General features: G+C 40.0%; 2 protein-coding genes across 2 annotated transcripts; both read left to right on the forward strand.

Moving 5' to 3' along the window:
- The first annotated feature begins 4077 nt into the window (after positions 1-4077).
- LOC116260102 (endo-1,4-beta-xylanase 5) lies at positions 4078-9772 on the forward strand. The gene is made up of 8 exons (XM_031638196.2): positions 4078-4466; positions 4580-4614; positions 4722-4869; positions 7299-7471; positions 7559-7660; positions 7856-8002; positions 8080-8718; positions 8976-9772. Exons 1-8 carry the CDS (start codon positions 4394-4396, stop codon positions 9309-9311), a joined length of 1653 nt encoding a protein of 550 aa, XP_031494056.1. The 5' UTR covers positions 4078-4393; the 3' UTR covers positions 9312-9772.
- A 1511-nt stretch (positions 9773-11283) lies between these two features.
- On the forward strand, positions 11284-18353 carry LOC116259828 (endoplasmin homolog). The gene is made up of 15 exons (XM_031637768.2): positions 11284-11434; positions 11649-11775; positions 12102-12255; positions 12351-12431; positions 12654-12765; positions 12858-12984; positions 13081-13219; positions 14821-14935; positions 15043-15230; positions 15338-15550; positions 15839-16004; positions 16104-16245; positions 16343-16493; positions 16705-17109; positions 17923-18353. Exons 1-15 carry the CDS (start codon positions 11371-11373, stop codon positions 18175-18177), a joined length of 2439 nt encoding a protein of 812 aa, XP_031493628.1. The 5' UTR covers positions 11284-11370; the 3' UTR covers positions 18178-18353.
- Positions 18354-19200: the final 847 nt, after the last annotated feature.

Raw genomic sequence — 19200 nt, forward strand, 5'->3', positions numbered from 1 at the left:
AACAGCCTCACTTTTCATAAAAATTATGAAAAAAGTCGTTCACTTGGGAAACAAAAAAAATGTTAGCCGCAACCTTTTCCCTACGCCATATTATACTACTAAATTGTATTCTTATCCTCTTGGCGAATTTGTTTTTGTTTCTCAAGTTAGCCAAGTGTAATTTTATTTGACAGTTACGAAAATTGGGTCTTCCATAAAAGATTATAAAAATCGGCTTCTTTTTTAGAATTATGGCTACTTTTAAAACCAAGAAAGAGAACTATATATATATATATATAAACGGAGAGAGAGAGAAAGAGGTCGAACTCGGTTCGAACTCTAGTTGAGTTTCTTATAGCAATCTCGAGCTTAACTCGAGTACACAAAATCGAGCTCGAACTCATCTCGTTCAACTCGTGTAACTTGTGAAAATTTGTTTTTATCTTATAAATTAAAGCTGGTAAACCGATTTTTGTAATATTATATAGAATACAGGTTTGCTAGTTGAGTCGAGTTTTTGAAACTCGAACTCGACTAGTTTATCGGTTCAAGTATCTTTGTAACCTCAAATTCAATTCGTTTATAAACGAGTCAAGCACAAGCCGAGTTTTTTCGAACGAGTTCGAGTCGAACCCGAGTTGGCTTAACTGGTTGCACAGCCCTGGTGTCAGGGCAAGTGGGTTGCTGAAAATCCATCAAATTTTGTAGGTTTAGAACTTTTGCGGTTGGAAGAGCTGTCGAAATTCGGCCGAAGCTGAGCAGATTTTTTTCTTTGGTGAAGTTTCTTAGGTAAGAAGAAAGTATGTTGAACACGTTCGTGGGATGAGATTGGATCAAAACAAGTGGCATTTTATGTCTAATTTCACGTATCCATTAGTCAATAAACCGACGAAATGATCAACAATTCTTAAGCCACACTTTTCAAGCAAGTGGAAGATGTGAACGACAGGGAAAAATCATCAACTGTTTGAGAAAATGGGATCATTTCCACATGGCGATGGAATTTTGGCTTCTCTTCCAATCAAGCGAATGATGTTCTTACCCAAGAAAAAGAAGAGAGGTTCCATTATGTGGACCCACACCTTCAATGGGCTTATGTGTAAGGAAAATGACTCGTCTTCTTCCTTTAGTGGCTATCAATCGGTCTGCTTACGTGTTTCACTGCTACCAGTTTCTTGGTGTGATGGGAGATAGGCGAGGACCGCCATTGATGGCGTATTCAACATCCTGGTGTGTATCTATGTATATGTTTAATATAATACAGGAAACTATATAAATAATCAAACTGTACATATGAAAACCGGCGTTGAGTTTTTTCAGCAAAAAATTTCTAGCTCAACTGCTCTATCTGCATGGGAGTTCTTTTTTCTTCTCGTCTTCTTCTTACATTGACTTCTAACTACTAAAAGAAAAGGTAAGGAAAAGGAAAGATTGTTTGTAGCTTAAGCCTTCTTTGTTTGAGGTATTATCCATGTATCTGTTAGCGTTTTGAGCTCATTCAGGGCAGTGGGGTAATCACATTGTGACTGGTGTGGCCAATTGCCCACTCCAATCTCTTAAAAGTTCTTTATATATATATATATATATATATATATATATATAAACTTTATCTAGATAAAGAGGCACTGAGCCAGAAGATGGGAAACTTCGATTAAACACAACAAAAGCACAAAATTCATGAGGAAACAAAAGGAGGACCATCATCGTAAGGGGGGAAAAGTTGGATGAACTTTATGTGGAAGAAATGGCATAAAGGAAAAGGTGAAGGGCTCCCAAGTTTTGGAGAAATCACAGGCGCCAGAAGCAATGTTGATCCAGTATTGACTACTAAGGGGGCATTCGATTGCTTCGAATTTGAAACCTATAAATATAATGCAGATCTACATGCCATTGTTGATGTGGGAGAAGATCCATGGTTCATCAAACTGATGATCTTAAGTCCTGATCTAAGATCCTTACTTCACTTCTTTGCATTGAGAAAAGTTTGTATTTAAGAGCGAGGTTGCAAGAGAGGCTGAAACCGCGGTTCTCAGATCTCAAATTCGAAGCTATCAAATGTCCATTAAAGGCTGTTTGCCTTGAAAATTTAGTTGAAACTTCCTTTTAAAAATATTTCTACTGGAGGATGAAGTTTCTATCAATAATTGAATATGAGGGTTTTGCTATTCATTATGAAATTGAATGTTGTGCTTTTATCAGGAAGGTCAACAGATTGGATTCCAACGGATATAGCCTTATTGTATCTTATTTAGCGGATGGTGGCACATTTAAATTTAAATTCAGATTCAAATAAAAAAAAACAATAAGTTTAGCATACAAAACCGAACCCGACTTTGAAATTTATAAACTGAATCTTACCCAATTCAATTTTTAAATTCACAACAAAAAAAAATCCAAAGCTGACTTTTAAATACACAACTGTATTTGAACCACATCATAATGATATGTTAAGAACCAAATTTCTAAATGCATGGCTATTGGTATACCAGATATTTATTTAAAACTGAATTCATATCCAACAATATATCATTCCTAATTAGCTTTGAATTGGATTTAATTTCTTAATCAGATGTTAATTTTTTTTCCATATCGGATTTCTTTTTTGAAGCAGTTTGGTAGGATGTATGTTCCGACTCTACTCAGTCGACATCCCTAACTTTTATTAAATATTATGTTTTATCAAAATCATTTTTGAAGAGTACATCTTTTTGGGGAGAATAAACATTTTGTCAATTCAAAATTCATTTGTGGAACTCCTTATAAGTAGGATAAAATCTTTGTTACAAAGTGACACCGAGACTGGTTTGAGTGACATGATTAGTCGCCTGCCAATTGTTGATTTACGGGTGGATTTGGCCTACAGGATATAACATAATCACTTTAAATTTCGTGAAAGGAATACTTTAAGGAGCTGTTTGGCAAAAATGTTATTGTTTCATGAATCTAATCTAAAGTTTGACATAGACATATGGTACACAGTATTGCACGAACAAGCTGCTTCAAACTTGGGAGTAAATTCATCAATTCAGCACAAAATCAATTTTCTCGAACTTGGTTTCTAGCGCAGAAAAATATCTGAATCTGATTGAGCATTGTCATTTGTTCATCTGAATCCAAATTAGACTATGGAAACCTGACAAGTTAGATGTTATAACAGTTATATCCGAGGTTCCATCTAAATCCTTATTCAGACCCTTTTCGATACTGCCAACCATAAAAGGAAATGGACATGAATTCCTCTAACTCGATTCAAGCGCCAGTTTGGACTCGAGCTCAAAAATCACACACAGATATATATATATATACATATCTGTGAGCGCGGTCTGCTCTTAAGACTTTAATGGAATCATGTTTTAATTAGATTACATGGGATAGATATTTATATGAAAGAAATCTAAACGTAAGCGTGTTTGCAGAAAATACTTACGCATCTATTTTGAAAAGTTCATTTCTGCAGTATTCAGACTTGGTTATAATTTCCTCATCTGAATCTTCAAATTCTGTGGAAGCTGAACATTGACGGAGAAGATTTCTCCAGAAGTATGAACAGCAATCATGGCAGCGTAGACGATCATCCACACTCATTAGTTCAGTGGCAATGGCCGCTCGTGACCGTTCAACTCAACATGATAAGAGCCTTCTAGTTCTAGATGGTAATTGGCAGTCAAGCCGCTGTATAACAAGTACAAAGAGAAGACATTCGAATTAAGCGTGATTATGACTACGTTACAGATCAAAACTACCACTCCATTGATGCGCCTTGCGATCCATCATTGTGCCTCCCATGCTTCCTTCAACTTTAAGGTACATGTTATAAAGTTCAGCACTTTCATGAAGCGCAAAATTAATAAAGTCGGTCCTTGATGTGCTCACATTATTTTAGCTCATATTCAATTAAATCTGAGCATGTGAAACTTCTAATTGATCAAAACAAAGTGAAGACAAGACGCGTGATTTGTAATTATAGTTATTTCTGAAACGAGTTTCTGTTATACATTGAAGAACCCTTTTAACCAACATTCAAAAGAAAGTTTTTCCCAAGTATCGGCGCCAGATTTCTCAACAATTAACGAGATTTTGAGAGCACGGTGGTGCAGAAAAGGAGGGAGAAGGGCCAGCGCGAATCGGCAGCAAATGGTGGCGGTTGCCTTCATACGCGACGGTGCAACCAAAGAAGAGAGAGAAAGAAAGAGCGCACGTGATTCTCTGTCTCTGCACTACCACTGTTCACCTTGTGATTCTCTCTCTCTCTCTTATAAATCTCCCCCTTGGGCTTTGTCGCCATTGCAGTTCTTCACGCCCACAATCCTCCAATTGCCAACCCATCCTTCCGTTCGTCTTCTTCCTAACTAGTAAGATCCCATTAATTCCACCCCTGCTCCTCCTTCCTGTCTTGGTACACACTACTACCCAGATGAAAAGCAGGCAAATCATCTCTTGCTTTCTTTTGTTGCTGTTGGGCACAACTCATTCCCATGCATCTTATGGTAATGCTCCTCGAACACCTCTTCCTCTCCCTTTCTTAGAAAGAACCCATTTTGCATGAGTCATTGCTTTCTGCAGACCTTTCTGATTGTTTTCTCTTTTTCTCCCCTTGAAGAGGGACCGTGGTATGATTCCTCTGCGTACAGTGAGGTATTATGGAGTCCATTGGTGCTTCTTTGTTTCCTCTTTGATTCCCTTCGATTACAAGATGATCATGGTTCAGCTGCTTTGATCTTATTTTTCTATGGGTGTTCCAGTGCAAGAAGTACCCGGAGCCACCTCTGTACAATGGGGGGATTCTGAAGGGCACTGATCCTAAGGAACAAGGAAATCAAACGGGCACCATTTACTCGCCGGCTTATGTGCTACAGAACTTGACGAAGAATACCAAGTACGCATTCTCAGGTAAGTTCCTTTCCCGCTTGCTTGTGTGCTTGCTCTGAGTGCGTGCTACATAGAAAGACAGAGACAGAAAGGCAGGTAGGTGTTTGGTATGCGCAGAATTGAAACATTAATTTAGCTATGAAGCTGACAAGCATTAAAAACAGGGAAGAGGACACGCCATGACCAGCTTTTTCTTCTTTTGATGGTCTGATGTATATGCAATGGCTTCTTCTTTTTTGGTACCTTCTCCTTTTGTTTTTAATGTCGAACGCGTTTACCGGTGCAAAGTTTTCTGATCTTTTTCCGCTGCAAAAAGCGGAAAAGTTCTACAAGAAACTTAAAGCTATATTTCACTAGGGCAGTCACGGATTCATTTCCATGGGCTTTAATTTCTGTGCAAACTTAAGCTATAGGTATGCAGTCTGAAGTCAAAGAGGTTCTGTCGCTGATTTCTAGAGGGTTTTGGGGGTTTCTTCTCCCTATGAGCTTGTCATAAATAACCATGTTCGCATTTAATGAAGGAGAAGGGACATAACTAACAAACTAAGAGTTGTGAAGATTTAAAAGAACAGAGAAGGGAACCTTAAAAGTTAGAGTTGTTAGCAGTATTGGTAATGAAAAATCCAGTGATTAAATTAGACAGAACCATGAAAAATCACAGCCATACACATATGATCTGCATTCTTCGTTTAGTAAAAACTTGCGACTAAGTTGACAAACTATTATCCACACGTAGCTATCAAATGCGTCAAATCAACGTTAGAAATCTTAGAAAGTATTCAAAGCAACAAAGTGTGTGCACTTCACAAGACCAAATCGTTAATGATTTCTACCAAGGGGTTTGCAAAAGGTAGATCATACAGACTTCCAAAGAAGTTTGTCTAAAAATCCCAATTTTCTTTTAGGCTGTCACCATTGCATGTTGCTGGTTTCATGCCTACAAATTCCTCCATTGTCTTCAAAATATTAACTAAAAGCGACCTGTGATGGCTGTACTTTTTTTCTAAACAATATCCTTGACTTATTGAAAGAGACCCAGAACCAATGGCATTGGCGGTGAGTCATGTAAAATGCCAACCTTCCTGCTTCAATGCACTGCCCCAGTTCATACTACAGTTAATATATATATATATATATATATATATATATATATATTGGTAGTGTCCAATACACTGCCCCTAGAATTATTTGAGAGGTGTGTCCTACCAGCTATTGTTACTTTAGACCACTTGAGGCTTACTTTTATATGCTGTCATTACCATCTTCCTACGCTTGTTGCTGCTTGACATACTTGTAGTCTGCCGACTGGTGTGGACGCTTCCGATCACTGTTTGGAGCTAGTATGGAATATGACAAAGTTCATGATCATTGTCTCTTTCTCTTAAACTTCAAGGCAACCACGCCAGGATTGTCCATATTCATGAATCGATGGGCTCCTTTTTGGGTCAACAGAATGGGTCTGATTCGAGATCTTGGTCATGTCTCGTATAAGCCAAACGCATAACAGGCGTGTTTTCCGATTGCCGGAATTCCATAACGTAGGGTTTAGGCGGGTTTTGTAGGTATCTCACGTCTGGTAGTGGCTCACACAATGTTTATTTCTGCAAGTTGGTATTGTCTTTTACGATAACTGAGGTCACCTCTAGATGGTGACACTGACCGAAGGACATGGAAAACGGGATCCGGTGCTCTGATACTTGATCCGGTCGTCGGACACGTGACCAAAAAGTTTAATCTCCAATTGAGAACTTATATCAGATTCGGATTTTAAAAACAACATCCGACTAGATGTGGATTACATATCCAGTTGGCTAGATGTGGATTACATATCCAGTTGGATTCAGATAAGATTTAGTTTTGAACAAATACCTTATATCCAACTCCCTTAGATTTTGAAAATCCACCATATTCGGTTCAAATTTGGATTCAGATTTAGATTTGAACTTAAAAATCAGATTCAGATCGAATTCAGATTGTGAAATCAGATTTTGGATTTGGATATGACTTTTTCTTCATTCATATTTGAATATGAATTCAAATCTGTGAATATCTAAAAAAGCGGATATAGTTAAGAGTACATTCGATTCAGATCCATCCATTGACAAGGTACTTGAGCCTACCTCGGTTTGAGACAAGGAACAGGCCACAACCCCTTTGGTGTGCCTGTGAACCTTGTTGGGTGCCGCCACATAATGTGTTTGATTCCCATGTTAGACCAGGGAATGGATCACAGCTATGATTCTTGAATTGGTGACCAAAACAAACGTGTGACTGCTAGTAAAGATTAAAAAGGATAGATTGATCTAGTTTTTTCTTGAGTTTTTCAAAGTTTATCAGCAGAATGAGTTCTTAATCTTACTCAAATTTTGCTAGAAGCAAGAAGCATTCGATGTGTTCGGTTTTGGGTATCATCCAAAACTTGTTCTAATCAAAAGTCCACATTTATGCAGCTTGGGTACAAATTGGTGGAGCAGATTCTGCTACAGTGAAGGCCAGATTAGCCATTGACAACGCCTCCATACAATGTGTGGGGAACGTTGTTGCCCAGAGAGGGTGTTGGTCCTTCCTCAAGGGCGGTTTTGTTCCCGACTCGTCCACTCCCTACGCCGTTTTATTCTTTCAGGTGACCGGATTCGTTTTTCCGGCAATGATTCTTCCATGAAAGACCTTGCTGCTGCTTGATGATGATGACATCTTTTGTGTTACACAGAATTCAGGTGATGCAAATGTTGATATCCAAGTCTCCGCTGCTTCTCTGCAGCCATTCACGGACGAGGAATGGAGCGCACATCAGCAGAACTGGATCTCACTGGTAATTCGTCTCTTGCAAAAAGGAAAAAATGCCATCAATAATTTTTATACAAATGTTTCAGATGTTCTAGTCCGATTCAGAAAGAATCCAAATCCAACTAGTAATCTAAAAGAAAATATGGACTCTTCAACCATTCCTTTATTTTTTTTTTGCATTTTTCCATTTGAATTAACTAAGAAGCACAAACATTTATAGAGGAGGAAAAGAAGAGTGACGGTGCACGTGACAGACTTGAATGGCAACCGTTTACAAGGTGCATATGTTACTCTCAGGCAGAGATCCAGGGAGTTCCCGTTTGGTTCAGCCATTTCTAAGACAATTATTGGGAACTTTCCTTACCAGGTAAGTTCTCGTTCTCTTTTCCTCTGGATATTGCAAAATGGCAAGGAAAATGAACCGGTTCAATTTCTCACAAACAGAAGTGGTTCGTCGAGCGGTTCAATGTGGCCGTTTTCGAGAACGAGCTCAAGTGGTATGCGACCGAGCCCGACCCCGGCAAGCTTAACTACACCCTGGCTGACCAGATGCTGAGCTTTGTCCGCGAGAACCAAATCTCAGTCAGGGGCCACAATATTTTCTGGGAGGACCCGGTCTACACACCTGGGTGGGTCCGCAACCTCACCGGGTTGGATCTGGTCAGTGCGGTCAGTTCGCGGATCGAGAGCCTAATGACCAAGTATAAAGGGGAGTTCATGCACTGGGATGTGAGCAATGAGATGCTTCACTTTGACTTCTACGAGAGCCGACTCGGTGCCAACGCGTCGAACCAGTTCTTCGAGACGGCACGGCGAGCCGACCCGTGGGCAACTCTCTTCATGAATGAGTTCAATGTGGTGGAGACATGTGATGATGTTAACTCAACTGTTGATGCCTACATCTCCATGCTAAGAAGAGTGAAGGGAAACAGTGGAATGTTGGAAGGAATTGGCTTGGAGTCACACTTCACTAAGCCAAACATTCCATTTGTGAGGGCTACATTGGATAAACTTGCCACCTTGGGCATGCCCATATGGCTCACTGAGCTTGACATCAGCAAAACCCTAGACCAAAGAACCCAGGTGAGATAGAACTTCTCTATCCATACATATAGCCTGATTTTTATGGTACCCATGAGCACTATGCTTGTGAAATTTATAGTGAGTTAGGCAGCAATGCAGTCCTGGACCCAGAGATAAAAGAAAATGGAAGACATTGAGGTGCTTAAGCTTCTGGTTATCACTGCTTAAACAAGGGTTTTACTTTTTTATGTATGTTTGGCATCTTGCAAAATGTGACCAAGTTCTTGAACTTACAAAATTTAACAATCTTTTGACAGGCACTTTATTTAGAAGAGGTGTTGAGGGAAGGGTTCTCCCACCCGTCGGTGAACGGGATAATGCTGTGGACGGCTCTTCACCCGAAGGGATGCTACCAGATGTGCCTCACGGACAACAACCTCCAAAACCTGCCACCGGGGGACGTGGTCGACAGGCTTCTTCAAGAATGGTACACCGGCCAAGTCGCCGGTCAGACCGACGGCCATGGCTGCTTCGACTTTGAAGGCTTCTTGGGCGACTACGATCTCAGTGCTGCTTATGGCTCCAAGATCGTCAACTCCACCTTGTCACTTTTCCAAGGGGACGAGACCCTTCATTTCAACGTCCAGATATAAAGGATACCATTCGTTAGATTTTCGTACATATATAATTGCAGATATATATCAGAGGATGTTGTGAATCAGAGAGATTTTCACGCCATTTGGTGGTTTTTTTTTCTTCGAGTAACCAGAAGAAGGGAGAGGAGTCACTTGAGTGCGGTTAACAATGGGGTGTTTCATCAACTGGGTTGAGATTTTAACCGGACGTGAAATTTTCCACGGAAAGAAGGAGACAGTGGAAAGATCTTACTCGTTCGATTTGGAGTACTGAGATAAGCCAAATTAAGCTGAAATCGCGTGCCCTGCCTCTACTGTTAAATTCTTGTTCGTTTTTGGATGTACTTGATTTCTTTGGTTTTCTTTTCTCTCGTTTTGTTTGTTTTAAAAGAGTAGATCTCGTCTGAACGATGCTGTGTTTGTTAAAGAGATCAAAAAGATTATTAATGGATGAAGAATCGAGCCCCTGTTCCCAACAACATTTCGCTTCTTCCACAGAACAGGGCCAGGACTTAAAATCCTTCAAGTTAAAGAAGGCCAGGAATTCAACGATGCAGATACTCATTTACTGCAAAATCTGAATGTTGTTCTGTATCCAATCTGTAGTTGATTCAATGGCAGTCTTTTTTTTTTCTTTTTTTTCCTTTTAAAAGAGAAATGTCTTTGTGGGTGGAAAGAACCAAAATCGACTGAAAATTTTAGATGATCACGTACGTCCGCTACTTTTCGTTGCCGGTCAACACACGAAATGAATCGTCCGTTCCACGCATTATCGGGACATAATCCACACAAGTTCGCTGAAAGAAAAGGCGAAGGATACAATACACTTCCAGTCGGGCGGACACCTTATGTCATTTTCTGATAATGATCTCACTCACACGCTGCCAAATGAAAGCCTAATTGTTTCATGGTCGTCTCTCAAACTCCAGTGAAAGTATTAATAAGAAAATTTAAATAATGGTTTGTTGTTTTTGAAAAAAAATGATTATTTTAAATGTGACCCAGACAGATATAACTTTTGAGGTACTTTAATATACCATGATTTAAAAAAAAAAAAAAAACTTTTTTCTGTAAATAAAAAAGAAGGAACTGATTGTGGTGGCTTAGAAATGGTGTCCTACCTACCTAACTTCATCAGATCCTTTATGTTTGGCACTTATCTTGTCTCCTTTATTGCAATCTATGGATGTAATACACATTTGCTATAGACATATAATTTTGTGTGTAAATTTTATGCGACTATATACCAAACCCTGTTTGAATAGTAATTGGATCTAAGTTTTGTTACTTTAAGTAGAACATACTTGAAATTGAATCGAATTCACTCGTTTACACGCTAACTTTAGCATGCCGTACTTTGATCCTTCCCGGATAAACTTAAAAAGCTATTTATTCTTTCTTTAACTCCACAATCGGCACAGTCTTTATGAATTATAACTGGAGAATCCAACCGTGGGCTTCCGAAGTAAACATATTTCCTATTCCATTTGTCTTAAAGACTCCATTGAGACCACTTTTACTAAATAAAAGGAAATTTTTTTTACTACACGCCCAAAGTCAATTCCCTGTCGTGTGTTTTGGGAAAAAGTCGTAAAAATAACGTTAAATATCTTTTTACTACACGCCCAAAGTCAATTCCCTGTCGTATGTTTTGGGAAAAAGTCGTAAAAATAACGTTAAATATATTTTTTCTGCCTACGTGCGGTTCACGCACCTTTTGGTTTGCCTTCTTTCCAATCCCCACCGTCCAAATCCTTTCTTGGCCCCATGGAATGGAATGGAAGTCACTAGAAGCAGTGGAGCTCTACAACGTCAAGGCGGGCAGTTTCACCCAATGGCTTACTGCCATGTGGATGTGCGGACGAATGGGCTTGCTCCATTTCTGCTGGGAAGAGATTGGCCGTCCGATGGGCCGCGTTTGACGTCGTCAGCCGCTTTCCCACCCGTCGGATGCTCCACGCTAGCACGCGCTCAACACTTGAAATGCCCCCTCCCTCTCTCCCTCCCCGCCCAGTGGGCTTCGCTCGATCGATCGCTCGACACTCTCTCTCTCCGCGAGAGACACACCTGAGATACCATGAAGTGGAGGATTCCCGCTGCTCTGCTCCTCCTCTTGCTCCTCTCCCTGCTTCCGGATCAAGGTCTCGTCTCGTTTCTTTCCTCCTCCTCCCTCTCCCTCTGATTCTTTTCCGTCCGTTCGTTTGTGGTGGATCTGGTTGGGCGAGGGGTGGGATGTGGAATTCAATGTCCTTTCTTGTCTTTCTGAGATGATCCGTTTTGTAATGCTTGAAGATGGTCACTCTCGATTTTTTGGTGGATTCATTTCTCAAAATCTCTTTTGTGTGCGATCTTTAGGGCGACATTTGCATGCGAATGCGGAGGAGAACGAGGCCTCGGATGGGGCCGTGAATCCGCCGAAGGTGGAGGAGAAAATCGGGGCGATTCCTGACGCTTTATCTACTGATTCCGAAGTTGTTCAAAGGTTTTTGATCCGTCCTCTCTCTTAGTTTAGCTAGATTTTGGTGTTTGAATACGCGGGGTGAGATCTGGACTTGTGTCTCTAGTATATGTGTTTTGGGTAGGTGATAGTATCAGGACCGAGAACTGAAGGTGACTGGAGTTGGATTCTTTCTTTGTAGGAAGACTTTGCGCTGCCTTTTTTTGTTTTTTTTAGGAGGAGGGAAATAAATTAATATATGAATTTTTCTCTTTTTCTTTCTTGCATAGTTTAGTAAAATTTTGTATAAGAAAAGTATTTTAGATCTCTATTTTGCGTCATTGAAATTTCTTTCTGTTGTTGCATTTCAGGGAGTCGGAGTCGATTTCCCGAAAAACCTTGCGGAGCAATGGAGAGAAGTTTGAGTTCCAGGCCGAGGTCTCCAGGCTCATGGACATTATCATTAACTCCTTGTACAGTAACAAGGATATTTTCTTGAGGGAACTCATCTCCAATGCTTCTGATGTGAGTTCCAATAGTTGTGCTGCTTCCGCATTGTATTCTAATTTATTTCTGCGGAGTGGTTTTATCTGATTTTTAACGACGAAATTTTGGATTAGGCGCTGGACAAGATCAGGTTCCTTTCCCTCACAGACAAGGAGGTCTTGGGTGAAGGAGAGAACACCAAGCTCGAAATCCAGGTTAGTATGCAGATTGTTATTGTGTTATATCGAATTTGAACCTTACCGAGTTTGGTCTTTCTTAGAAATAGGAATTGATGAACTCGATGTTTCAAAAAGTGACCATTTCTTTAATTGTGTCTTTACAACATGATCAAATACTAGAAGTCTAAACCTGGTTGCAGCATATTGGTCTTTAATCTGGAATGCTGATAAAGCTCATCATGAATTGTTTCCATGTAGATTAAGTTGGACAAAGAGAAAAAGTTGTTGTCTATTCGCGACCGAGGAATTGGAATGACAAAAGAAGATCTCATCAAGAACTTGGGTACCATAGCTAAGTCAGGGACTTCAGGTGCTAATTTGTTGCTATAAGACTTTAACATTATCAAATGTTCAGTGGTGTGTGAACTTCCAGCAGGAGTTTGATCGGCCATGTTATTGCAGCTTTTGTTGAGAAAATGCAGACTGGAGGTGACTTGAATTTGATCGGTCAGTTTGGAGTTGGGTTCTACTCGGTCTACCTCGTTGCCGACTATGTTGAGGTCATTAGCAAACATAATGATGATAAGCAGTAAGTGTTATGCCTTAAATTGTAGATTTTTGACTTGTTTGAATTTGTGGTTTTGTGTTCATCCTCATTTTGCTTGGATACCTTTTGCACTTTCAGGTATGTATGGGAATCTAAAGCAGATGGACAATTTGCAGTATCAGAAGATACATGGAATGAACCACTTGGTCGTGGGACAGAGATCAGGTTGCATCTGAGGGAAGAAGCTAGCGAATACTTGCAGGAGGAGAAACTGAAGGTGGGTGATTATCTACCATATGTCAAGTTACCTGCTTACTATTAATTCTCATAATGCATTAAGTCTCTAGTTCCATGATATCTCGGATAATTGAACCATGCGATCCATGATTGTAGTGTGGGAAAACTTGTGTTATTTCCAGTAATAAATGGTCAGACTCTTATACTTTAAGGCAGGTATAAACAGCAGCTTGCAACCATGAAAGCTATGAAAACGAACATGTAAAGATACCGTAAATTCTGTGAATCGCATTGAGAAATGTGTCATGGGATGATTATCAGTTCCTTTGTCATTTCTATCCACAGTTTAGTTCTCTTACTTCTATCATAGGCTTCTATGGAAAATAATATTAGAGATTACTTCCATACGCTGCTGAAACATACCATAAATCCTACTACAAGTGCTACGCTGCCTGCATATCACAAAATGAATGGTATATTGCATTTGATTGCCTACGTGATTCCATCATTCCAGTAACATGAATGATTAATGTATACCTTATTGATTCCCTCCGTGCTTTCTGATAACACAAATGCGTAGGTGCTCGGGTCGCCACTATTACATTCTTTTGCTGTAAATAAGCCTAGTTAGTTGCCTTCCTTTAGTACTCACGCATGAAAACTTTGCAAGAAGACTCTGGTAATCTGACTTATTGTCTATAGCCAGTTCTTTGTCTTTGACGGCAGACATAGGGGTGTGTCCAAGGGGATCTGATCCACAATAGGAATGGGTGAATACAGCCCAGTAGATCAAGCCACTGGATTGTGTATCCACCAAGCTTGAGTTCAAACCCTGTTGTTTGTCTTCATGATCGTAGATTGACATGATGCTGGTATCGGATCATAAGTGAGCTACCTAGTGTTCTGCTGCCTGGTCTGAGCTAACCTGGACTATGCAGTCAACAATCTGGCCTTGTGGGTAGGATTATGACCTGAGTTCCTTCTCAGTGCTTGGGTTCAAAGGGCCTTTTCTGTTCCCTATTATACTCAAAATAGTGGACCGAGTCACATCCCTGTCCCAGCTTGCATGTAGCAAACAAGGGACAGCATGGACAGCCTGTCCGTAGACCAATTAATCAAACAAATTACGCCAGAACACTGTGTTCCTGGAACCTCTGATTCAGGCGTTTCGGGAACAGCAATCAAACATGCTTGTTATGATCCACTACCAATGCAGCTTGGTATAAGACCCTCACCAGAACAACCTGATGGAGCCAGGTCACTTTTTTAGTCTCATGGACCCAACTGGGTTTTAACAGGCCTGGGGTTTGGTCAATCCATAGTTTTCTCTTAATAGTCATTACCTTTTGGTGCTTAAATGTTGAATATTTCTAAAAATCCAGTTTATTGTGCTTGGTGTTGATGGCAGGCATTTGTCTTATCCTATTTGATAGTTTAGGTTGTCATATGATTTGAGGTAGATAAGGTTGGAAATCAATTTAGACGTAGGTTGTTGCCCAGTATTGGTGATTTTGCTTATAATAACCCCTCCTCCTATTCTTAATCTTCTATTTTTGTAATTTTATTTATGTTGTTGATTTCATTAAGCTTGCAAGTCTCCTGCAAATTGGGTGCTAACTCTTATGTTGTATGTGGTGGCAGGAGCTTGTGAAAAGATATTCTGAATTCATCAACTTCCCTATATACCTCTGGGCAAGCAAAGAAGTTGATGTAGAGGTTCCAGCTGATGAAGATGAGTCTGCTGATGAAGAGACAAGTATGCTTCTGTTTGCACATCTTGCAGCATGCCTTCTTGCTTCTGTTATTTCTTTCTGGTTTCTGTATTGTTTGCTTTTGTTGCCTGATCCTTTTCCAACATTACAGCTGAAAGCAGCAGCTCTGAGGAGGAAGAAGTTGAAGATGAAGATGCTGAAAAGAAGCCAAAGACGAAAACAGTGAAGGAAACTACTTATGAATGGGAGCGTTTGAATGATGTCAAAGCTATATGGTTACGTAGTCCAAAGGAGGTGTCTGAAGAAGAATACACGAAATTTTATCAGTCAATTGCAAAGGTTAGCCAGTCAATGTCTTTCTTATCAAATAACTTTGTTAAAATTTTCCTCTAAACCATGTCTTAAAATTTCTTTTTGTTTTGATTATGTTTTCCTTTTTCTGCCAGGACTTTAGCGATGAGAAGCCACTATCGTGGAGCCACTTTACAGCTGAAGGAGATGTGGAGTTCAAGGCTGTTTTATTTGTGCCTCCTAAGGCTCCTCATGACCTGTATGAGAGCTACTATAACAACAAGTCAAACTTAAAGCTCTATGTCCGGCGTGTATTCATCTCTGATGAATTTGATGAACTTCTGCCAAAATACCTTAACTTCTTGAAGGTAATTGTGTGCCGTATTTCATTTGTTGACTGCTAAGACTTTGAATAACCAAGTCAGAGATAGACATGCCTTCCATTGGATTTTATCGAACAGGGACATTTTTGTGGTTCATACTAGCACTTATAATGGTGCTCAGCATTCTAAATCCGATATACCTTAAGTGCTCAGTGTTAAATATCCTACATGCCCGTCAAGGCTTTCATATTTATGTTTACTATGTATCTTGCTTGAATGCAGTTAAATGTCATGACATCAGGATATGAATTCTTGTATATTTGCATTTCACAGGGCCTTGTTGACTCCGACACTTTGCCACTCAACGTTTCACGTGAAATGCTCCAACAACACAGCAGTTTGAAAACTATCAAGAAGAAACTCATCCGCAAGGCTCTTGACATGATCCGTCGGATTGCTGATGAGGATCCTGATGAATCAAATGAAAAGGAGGAAACAGGTTAGATCCTTTGACAATGGTGCTGCAGCTCAGTCAACATTCTTTTGTACTGTTTTCTGTAGCATGTGTATCTGAGATTGGATTATTTCATTCCTTCAGATGCTGCAGCGGACTCTGAGAACAATGATAAAAAGGGCCAGTATGCAAAATTCTGGAAGGAGTTTGGCAAATCTATCAAACTTGGCATTATTGAGGATGCATCTAACAGGAACCGACTTGCAAAACTTCTCAGATTTGAAAGGTGACTGATATAATTCTTGCGTTTCTAGCACTGAACATTGAATATCAGTGATTTGAAATACAAATTATTGATATACCGTCACCTCTCCTGGTTACAGTACAAAGTCTGAAGGCAAGCTTGCTTCGCTAGATCAGTACATATCAAGAATGAAGCCTGGACAGAAGGATATATTCTATCTAACAGGCTCTAGCAAGGAGCAGCTAGAGAAATCACCATTCCTCGAGAGGTTAACAAAGAAGGGCTACGAGGTAAAGCTGGAAATTGAAAGTGCCTTAGTATGGTTAAGTAAAACATTGTGGTTTGCAGTGGCTTTTTTGGAACAACAAACAGATCTTGCTTTCCCTTTTAAATTTTATGTCAAAAGCAGCTTTTTGGATAGTGAAACCTACATCTGTCTGCCATAGACCCATCAGGTCTCATATTATTAAGTTTGTACTTATCTGTTCAATTTATTTGTAGGTCATCTACTTCACGGATCCAGTGGATGAGTATCTTATGCAATACTTGATGGACTATGAAGATAAGAAGTTCCAAAATGTGTCCAAGGAGGGTCTGAAACTAGGAAAAGAATCAAAGGACAAGGATCTCAAAGAATCCTTCAAAGAATTGACTAAGTGGTGGAAAGACGCTCTTTCAAGCGAAGGTGTCGACAGTGTAAAAGTTAGCAACCGATTGGACCAGACCCCTTGTGTGGTGGTTACATCCAAGTATGGATGGAGTGCCAACATGGAGAAGATCATGCAATCACAAACCCTTTCAGATTCTAGCAGGCAGGCATATATGCGTGGCAAGCGAGTACTTGAGATCAACCCCAGGCATCCTATTGTCAAGGAACTGAGGGAGAGAATTGCCAACGATCCCCAGGTACGGTTCTAGCCTTAATATTAGTTTTGAGGGTACAGGTGTCTTTGACCAGTGCTGTCAGTATATGTATCGTTGCATTATTGGGTTTTGCTGATGGATACAGCTTGCTGGTTGATACATTTCCTTCTATCATGTTATTTCCTTTTTTTGCTTAAAAAAATTAATTAGTAAATGATTTAAAGTATTAATAAAGTAAAAAATGGTTATATTTTCATCTCCCAGCCAATAGATGCTGTATCAACTGATACGGCCGGCCAGTATTGGCTGCACTGATCTGGGTAGTTTTGTCGAAGATCAGTAAATGAAATATTGTTCTTCCCATAAGTCATCAAGTCAAGACAAAAGAAGATAATGACTAACCTGGTTGCTCTCGTGAAGGATAAGCGTCACCCCGAATTGCTGCTGATTGTGCTTCTGCCAGTTCGTACCAGTCAACCTCCTTAGAGCTTCTTTTGTCCAAGGGATCAGCTTGTAGTTCCATGAATATGCTTCAAAGATTGGTCATGGACCTGCCCCAATTTTTTAGGCATATTCATATAACAGTTTTTTATTGCCAAACAGTTCCTTAGGAGGATGTTTGGCAACAATAAGACACTGTTACTATCCAATGAATCTACCCCCAAAAAATGTGGCATTACAAAACAGTATGTTATAGGGTATAAATCTGCCCCATTTTTTGAGGCAGATGTATAGGATTGGAACAATGTGTTACGGTTGCTATCTACCCTTTGAGATACTGGATTGTCTTTTCATTGCTCAATATTTTTCTACTACCGTGGTTTTGTCTTATGCACTACAAATTTGGAATTGTAGGACGAGAGTGTGAAGCAGACGGCAAAGCTCATGTACCAGACTGCCTTGATGGAGAGTGGTTTCATGCTGAGTGACCCGAAGGATTTTGCCTCCAGAATCTATGACTCTGTGAAACGGAGTCTCAATGTCAATCCCGAGGCGACTGTAGAAGAGGACAACGATGTGGAGGAAGAGGCAGAAGCTGATGTCAAAGAGGAAAAATCAAAGACTGATGGAGATGATATGGAGCCAGAAGACCTCAAAGATGAGTTGTAGCTTGTTAGTAGATTAGCTGTTTCTCCTCGGTAATTTTGATAGCCCATAGATTTGTTGAACCATCCAAGTCTCGAGTAGGCGAGTATTAACCCAACTGTACGAGTGCCATTGGGCAGCCAAGAATTTTTATGGTGGTTTGAAAGATTTACACCAAGTAAAATTTCTGCTGTTGGACATCGGTGATTTACCTTGTTTCCTGCCGTAAGGATCTCTGTTAGATGCTAAACAGCCCAGCAGTGGCTTTACTGCCATAAGGATATCTGTTCAGTTGCTAAACCCAGTAGCGCTGAATTTCTTTTTCCAATTGCATCTGCCATTTACTGATAGGTTGACCTCTAAACTATACTGTAAAAACTAGGAACTTTCTTACAATGGCAGCATTGACGGCTGTTATGGCTTTTTCTTTTTCTCTTGGAAATAGTCTTGCATTTCCGATACCATGACGGTCACAAACGCATCCCATTTTGGTGGTTAGTGACTATGATCAGCTGTTTTCCCAAAAATATTAGATTCTAAGGTTTAGCTTGTTAATAATTTTTCCTTACAAAAGCGATTCTCAAGAGTTCCTCAGATTACAAGGTTATTTAAAACCAACTTTGCTTTCCACTTTTCCTCCACTAGTGGGGAGACGATTTTAAGTAACATAGATGCAATGGCACAACAATGTCTACGATTCTGACTAAGCGAGTAGCTCATCTTTCTTGGAAGGCCCGATCAAATATTCATCTTGGTCTGTGTAGTCTTGCGTAAAGGACAAAAGCTGGTTGTGGATGTCTCAGTCATGTTGGACCTTTCCTCAGCAAGTGGAACTACGCGACCTAAATTCCTCCTCTTTCGTCCTCCATACAAAAGAGGATGTTCGAAACTAGGACCAATGCATTGTTCTTGGTGAAGGAAAATCACTTTTACAAAGTATCAGCATATGTACAGACGAACAAAAACATCAAGAAATGGCACACTGTGCAAACGGATTCTTTCTTTATACGATAACGACGCCAAAATCATGTTTGAAGTTTGCATGAA

The sequence above is a fragment of the Nymphaea colorata genome, chromosome 9 (genome assembly GCF_008831285.2).
Source record: "Nymphaea colorata isolate Beijing-Zhang1983 chromosome 9, ASM883128v2, whole genome shotgun sequence".
Taxonomy (NCBI): domain Eukaryota; kingdom Viridiplantae; phylum Streptophyta; class Magnoliopsida; order Nymphaeales; family Nymphaeaceae; genus Nymphaea; species Nymphaea colorata.